The sequence below is a fragment of the Nesoenas mayeri genome, assembly GCF_963082525.1.
Source record: "Nesoenas mayeri genome assembly, chromosome: 1".
NCBI classification, from domain to species: domain Eukaryota; kingdom Metazoa; phylum Chordata; class Aves; order Columbiformes; family Columbidae; genus Nesoenas; species Nesoenas mayeri.
In genome coordinates this window covers 30626444-30634140 of record NC_137541.1, presented here as the reverse complement: position 1 = coordinate 30634140, position 7697 = coordinate 30626444, and the positions used below count along the sequence as shown (strand labels likewise).

General features: G+C 37.4%; 1 protein-coding gene across 1 annotated transcript; it reads left to right on the top strand.

Moving 5' to 3' along the window:
• Positions 1 to 2294: 2294 nt before the first annotated feature.
• Positions 2295 to 4474, top strand: LOC308052711 (arg8-vasotocin receptor-like; the record flags this gene model as incomplete). Its single annotated transcript, XM_080363305.1, has 2 exons — positions 2295 to 3204; positions 4275 to 4474. The coding sequence occupies 2 exons, from the start codon at positions 2295 to 2297 to the stop codon at positions 4472 to 4474; spliced, it is 1110 nt and encodes a 369-aa protein (XP_080219431.1).
• Between the last annotated feature and the right edge of the window lie 3223 nt (positions 4475 to 7697).

The window sequence follows — 7697 nt, the reverse complement described above, 5'->3', positions numbered from 1 at the left end:
GATAAAATACATTTGCCCAAAATATATGTCTACCTGTTCATTATGCATTGTGAAAATCATACAAATAGATGCTTCTGCTACTATGTTCTGGTTAGTCTTTCAACAGTATCCAAGACGTGACATATGTTGCCTATTCTGGTCTTTTTACTTTTAAGTTTATCTTCTATGCCTGACCATGGGCTTAGTTTCCTATTTGACTTGTCCCTGTTTCAATGCACTTAGTCCTAACTCTGCCTAGATGTAGATGGCTACCCTGCTAGAAGATAAAATATCATGCCTGGTTTTATGTTAACTCATGGAGTGAGGATGATCAAGGTAAATGATTTTGGAGCACACACCTGAAATTTTGTCTCCATCTGAAGGCAGAACAGAAGACCAGCCAGCCTGCTTTACAACACGCTTGCCACCAGCAGAATTTCCAGGCATTCATGGTCTGTGGCCAATTCAGTTACTCTCTGGAAGTTGCTGTGTGAAGGGAGGGTGAGGGTAGAAACAAACCCATTTGTTCCCTTATGGTCTTGCCATGCTGTTTCCCACAAATGGGATAAATTCCAAGCTTGGGGGTAATCTAAAAGGAAACTACCTCAGGAATCTAAGTTTCCTACAAAAAGGCTTCCATTTAGGAAAGAATTGTCAGATGTGTTAGATTAAGTTGTTATGATTCATACTCTTTGTGAGATGGTCATAGGGGAAAGCTGTTGTGGACTCAGGCAGCTGCAACAGTGTTCAGCCAAATCTGGATTACGGACACTTAGAGCTGCTGTTGATGACAAAGGTTCCTGAGGTTGTTCAGCTCGTCTATTGTCTGTTCTCATAGTCCTACCCTTGCTTGAGATATTAACATCAGTCTCCTGGTGGGGTGGCAGGAGGAAAGATGGAGAGAAAAGATATCATGCTCTTTACAAATTTTGCCTTTCCCCTGTCAATATGTGAAAACATTTATTGCCAAAGAGATGGTTGTCTGTTTGTGAGATTCCTCAACTAGTTTCCTAATATAGTCATGATCACAGCGATCAATTAGTGTAGGTGCAGATTTCTGTTCTCTACATGCAGCATGGACATACTTCTAAACTTATCCATTTCTTCTTCAGAAGGACTTCAAATTACCAGTCTCCCAACTGCAACCAGAAGTATACGAGTGCTCTAGCTTCAGACAAGATTGCATACAAATATGTGTTATCTTTCATATTAAATTAATTCATTTTATTAAATCTCTGTTTTCTGATTAAGAGAGTAGACTGAGGGAGAACCAATGAAATTAAGTGAAAATTGCTATTCTTATCTGCCACTAACAACATGCAAAAGCCATACTGGGAGGGCAAAGAACAATGAAATTCTTGTGCTCATGGTACAACTTACTCTGCAAAAATAAAAAGGATTAAGTACTGAAAAATGACCTCTCAGCCTTTAGTGCTATAGTAGAATAGAGACCCTTGGAAATCTTTTCCTTGTAGAGACCTTTTCCTCAGTTGTATTTCCCACTGAATTTTCACTTATTTTCTTATTAAATTCTCAGTAGACTCACAGTCCCATTAAAAGTAATTTATTTCACATGTGTTATTTTTCATTTTGCTGAGAGAAAAACTCTAAGTCTTGACCCTGTCCTGAAATAAAAATATTATTTTTAAGGCAGTTAAAATCCTTTTCAAAATCAGGTGACTCCAAAGAAGAGGAGGAAAAAAAACCCCACCAAACTACGGAAAAATGCATTTCTTCATCTCTGCTACTTTTAGGATGTGGTTGTGCCCCAGGAGCCCAGAGGATTGCAGTGACGATGCCCCTGAGCTCAGGGGCCCAACTTTCCGTCTACATATAAACATTCCTCCTGCTCCAGCCGAAGCATGCCCTTCTGGCTTGCGTAAAAAAGTATTTTTAAGAACTCTCCTGAGTAAGATCATTTAAGTATGATTTTGGCCAGAGCTATTTACAAGTTCGGGCTTTCACTGAAGTGAGTAATTGAATTACGTTGAGCCTCTGAAGTTTGCCTTTTATTTATATATTTTCCCCAATTGTGTGACTCACTCTGCCATTGGCTGGGTCCCTGCAGCCTACCCGAGGGCGCTGCAATTACATAAGGCTCTGCTGGGAGCCTATATAAAGCCTTTTTGCACGCCAACAAGAGACAGAATTTCATCAAGATCCAGGTCCCACTGCTTTAGTTCACACAAACAGGAGGAGATTTGCTTGAAGATACACGGAAACCTGAACCCAGGCTGGTTTGTTTGCTAGCCAGTACCTCACAGCTGTCAACCTGAGTTGCAAGTAGCAGCTACTGCAAGTAGCTTCTGTGCACTATGAAGAATTTTTCGTTTCCTATGCAGGATAACACACATGAGACCGAGAGTTCTTCTCACAGATTCCTGAGTTTGACAAATCAGTCAGAACCTGTTGGAAGACCAGAAAGAGATGAGCAATTAGCTCAAGTAGAGATTGCTGTACTGGGGGTCATATTTCTGACAGCGTCTGTGGGCAATTTTATTCTCATACTAGTGCTGTGGCGAAGAAGAAAGAAGCTCTCTAGGATGTATGTGTTCATGCTTCATCTCAGCATCGCTGATTTAGTGGTAGCCTTTTTCCAAGTGCTGCCTCAGCTCGTGTGGGATATTACAGATGTTTTCATAGGGCCAGATTTCCTGTGCAGAATTATCAAGTATCTACAATTGCTGGGCATGTTTGCCTCTACTTATATGATAGTGGTCATGACAGTGGACAGATATCAAGCAGTTTGCTACCCTATGGTCACTTTCCAAAAGAAGAGAGCTCTCTGGAACATCCCTATTTGTACCAGCTGGTCTATATCACTGATTCTTAGCCTACCGCAGGTATTTATCTTTTCTAAGACTGAAATATCTCCAGGTATCTTTGAATGTTGGGGCGAATTTATTCAGCCATGGGGCCCAAGGGCATATGTGACTTGGATTTTTGTAGTTATATTCTTCATTCCCTCAGCCATCCTTATCATGTGCCAGGTCAAGATTTGCAAAATAATCAAAAGAAATATATACGTGAAAAAACATGAATATGAAGTAACAAATCAGAAGCAAGTCCTGCCATCCCGAGCAAGCAGTGTGAACTGTATTTCAAAGGCTATGATCAAGACTGTAAAAATGACGGTGGTGACAGTTGTTGCATATGTCCTCTGTTGGTCACCTTTCTTCATTGCACAGCTGTGGTCTGTGTGGTTCCCCAGTGTCATGACTGAAGGTAAGATACTCTCCATCCTCATTCATAACCTCATTGCAGGCTAGCACGGTGCTGTGTTGCTTTGTATTTGCAATTTGCTTTTGTGTAAAAGTTAGATATGTTCATTTCAGTGTGATTAAAAAGAAAATCCTGGATGGATTGTCTGCTATATTTAATTTGGTACAGAGAACTTCATGTGTTCTGTGATCAGAACATCATATATATATATATATATATATATGATTCTATTATTCTATGCATGTTTATGTTTTGGGTGATGGATGATTTAATGAACAGCACAGGAAAAAACATCATCTGCTCTGACAAGGGTTGAGATTTTTAGAGGTTTTAGATATTAAAGCAACAGTATTTTGGGTTCTTGAGGTGAAAAGGAGTAATTAACTATTCAAAGTAATAAAATACAGATTTCTTATTTACTGGATAGAACAATGATGTTATAGGACATCTTTTTGTTTTAATATTGAAGTCACGTTGATGAAATCTCTGTAGTACACTATGATACAATTAAAAATTGTGAAACAGCTGTTTATAAAGCAAAAAAAGCAAGCCTGAGAAAGATATCAAAGAACATAATGTTGTAAACTAGATTAATCTTGTCAAATTGATACTGCTGCTTCTTTGTGAAAGACAGACTCTATGTGACATTATTTAAGTTCACCTATTCTAACCTCAAAGATATAAACCAAAGGAGGAAGAAAAAAAAATATAATAGCTCAGCCTGATGAAAAAAAAAATATTCTCATCTTTGTTTTAAGAATTCTTTCTGTCAGTGTGAATTTGGGTCTTTCTGTACATATATTTATATCAATATCTGTAGTTATCTGTATAGCAGGTTAGTACTTGCTTTTAAATTTGATGCAGCTACATCAAAAAAGGGCTATTTGGAACTATTTAACTCAATACAATACAGAGTGCCTTCTGAAACTGCAAATTGCATGGAGTAAATAGGGATTTCCTGCTCTTAGATTAATATATGAGCAGGTACAGAGAAAGCGGCAGACTGTGAAAATGTTACTTGTTTCTATATGCACTTTACTTACTCTGTTACTCTTTTATCTATTTCATTCCAGGTTCAGCATTCACCATTATCATGCTCCTTGGCAATTTAAATAGTTGCACCAACCCATGGATTTACATGTATTTTTGTGGCCACATTCCATATTGCACAAAGAAGCAGCTGGAGAACACCTTGGCTCAAGAGGAATCCGTGATCACAGGGAGCATTCATCTAGTAGACAGAGACCCTGAGGAAAACAGCACTTCTGCATAAATGTTGAATGCTTTTTGTTGTTTTGTTAAATTTGCTATGTTCAGAAGACATATTGATATTTTACCACTGTTCATTGTTTTGTGATAAGGAAGCTTTAAAAGTGTCTTTTATTGTATAAATATATTTCCCTGCAGTTCTGTAGCATGTATATGAACTTTCTGTGTTGTACAAGCCTGACTCAATACTTCCACCATCACTATGCTATCAGAATGAATTCTCATAAAGACCAACAAAGATTCATAAAAGCATCTTAGATGTTTTGTGCTCTAACATACTTTCTTTTCTATGATTCTGAATTTCTAAGTAGTAACATAATTGGAAAGGAATCTAACATAATTATACTTGAATATGTGTTCAAATTGAACCATGAATTGTTCATCATTCTGATGTGATTGAAGGACAGTCTGACAAATCTTGAGAAGGCAGCAGGAAATCAGAAAAAGCCTTTACCAGCTATTATTAATACCTATTTTAAATTAACTCAGATACATTTATAAAATGCCTAGCAGCTTAATATCCTTTTTTCCAAAAATAATTCAGTGTCCTTGTGATGCTGGATACCTACTTCAGTTTCAAATGCCATTGCAGATGGCAGGAGGTCAGCAGCATACTAACAGTCCAGGTTTGTGGCTTCACAACATGGGATTTGATCTTCCATGCATTCCCTGATGGGCAAGCAGTTAATCAAAACTCCCCAGACATACACACATATGTACTTTTTTAAAAATCTATTTTAAAAATGTGTGCTAGAAATGTACACTTTCATTTGGTGTTGAGACCTATTTTTTATGGCATGCAATTTATTGACAGAGTGTGTTCAGAGCCCCTTCAGTTTCAAATTAGATTATTTGCCCTTCATGGTAAAAATAAATCTGCTTGTCTTAATTTAAAAAAGCCATTTGCTTGCTAGTTTGTGGGTGTTTTAAGCAGGTAGCTATTTATTCCTCTTTCAGGGTCTGCAATCTAATCAGAGGAGTATAGAAGGAATATCGGCAAGGCTCTTTCAGGTGAGAATAAAGCTGCATTCAGAGAGATTCTTGGTGATATTTCCATATCATCTGTCTACACTGTATTAATACTATGTTTCATCATTGCTATTCACATTTTATTTTTATGAGTGCTAGCAATCTCAAATTTCAATGGAAAAGCTATAAAATTGGGTATTTTAATCTTAGATTCAAATTAGCTCTCAGATAGGTTCTCCCTTATGACTTAGTTCAATCTTCAATGATTTTTTTGTTTGTTTGTTTTCTACTTCATTTGTTTGCAGTTAGTTACATAGTAAAATATACAATGTTGAAAGGAACTCTAAATAGAATTGCTTCAAGGAACTACCTGTGTCATTGTACTACAGGACTTCCATCAAAACACACTAAAAGCCTCAAAAGATAAACAATTGCAAGGAAAACAGGCATTCAGATTTTGTACAAATAGTAATGCAGATCCAGAACTGATGTCAGTCACAGTACTGCCCAGAGACCACAGTGGAGCTGTGTCGTTTTACACCACCTGATCTGGCCTCTGATATTTAAAAAGTGTAACTTCTATTACTTAGATTTCTGCATTCCTCATATATTTGTTTCTGGCTCTATAAATAATTTGGTAGAGCTTGATTTCTCAGATAGCAGTAGCTCCATGTGTTCTATAAAAGTCTGAAAGCAACATCAACTGTCCATATTTCAGATATTTTGATCATGTAATGAATGAAATGCCAGAACTTCTTAAGCTCAATAATGAATTCTCGTTGTCTGTGGTGTTCAAAACAATTATATTTTTGTCTCACAAGTGCTTTCTTTCTGATTTTTTAAATTTGTTTGCCTTGAGACCTGTCCTGATGATATGAATAAAAATAAAGGTTACTGTACCGTGATGTCAAACTACCGGCTATGGACACTTTTAATTTCAGTCCCACAGGAGGTACTTGAACACAGGTATTCTTGCTTTTTTTTTTTTTTCATTGACCCCTGACAAACACACTCACTGGGGAGGTTGGTGCTGCTCCACAATTTTCTGTCAAAACTTATTTTCAAATGATGGAAAATTGATTTTGATATCTTCCCCCCGCCACCCACCTCCCCTTCCTTAATGAAGTGTCCTTTCCAGGACTTTTCTTATTTCTTAAAGAAAAAGACACTTAAAAATACAATGAAATTTTTCTCTTTGTGAATTTGATCATCAGTTTCCTTGGGAGTTGTAGTTTTAACATCTTGCACCCCTGTTTTCCTCTGTATTTTTATTCTTCGGCTGGACTCTCTCTTGAGCTGGACTGTATGAACTCGACTATATCTGTCAATTCACTATCACTTATATTTCCAATAGACATTACAGCGTCTCAGTAAGAGGAATGACTGTGAGACATCACTGTAGGCTGGCCAGGGTGTTTAATCCATATGGGAGAATGAATGTACTTGTACTTGAATGTACAAGTCCCTGGAGGCACTGTGAAGGCATGTGCAAATGAAAAAATCCAATTATCAGATGAAAGCCTTCCTCATCAATGCCTAAATTCTTTTTTCTCACATAAATAATTTTTGAGCAGAAAAATACATACTGTACAAGTTCAGACTTTTGAAGTGAATGGGTGTGTTGTTGATGCTGGCACTGCAGTGCAGATAAGAAGAATCAAAAGCAATGTAATCTATCAATTCTGTATTGATTTATTACAGAAACAAACAAATAAACAAAACCTACAACAAAAGTACTAGAATGAAAGGAAAATCCCAACATGTGTTTTTAATTCTTTACAATATATGTTGATAATTCTGTTATTCTACAGAACTGTTGCTGTATTTTCATAGCCAGTCCCACTTCAGATACTTGTAAATGGTGAATACTGACGTCAGAGGTGTCGGGTGATACTGGTAGTGTGATGTGGAGGCCCAAGTTGGAAATGGCGAGGTTTATGATGCGAGGCAGACATGGCTGTGTTGTCCAGTTCCCAGACACTCAGCCAGGATAAAATTATCCTCAAGAGCCTGCGAATGTTAGCTATTCTTGGCTGAAGAGTTTCAGGAGCAGACAAAGGCAAAGAATAATGATCCAGCTACTCAGTTCTTTCAGACAAATCTGGTTTAGGTTGGATTCCTCATAGATAAAGAAATAAAAAGGCAAGCCATTTTCTGTCTTCATAAGGTAGGGATTTGGCCCTGAATGCCTTGGGTATCTACAGGAAACACATGATTCATACATGCAGCTAAGTAGGCAGGATTGCAAATGAAAACAG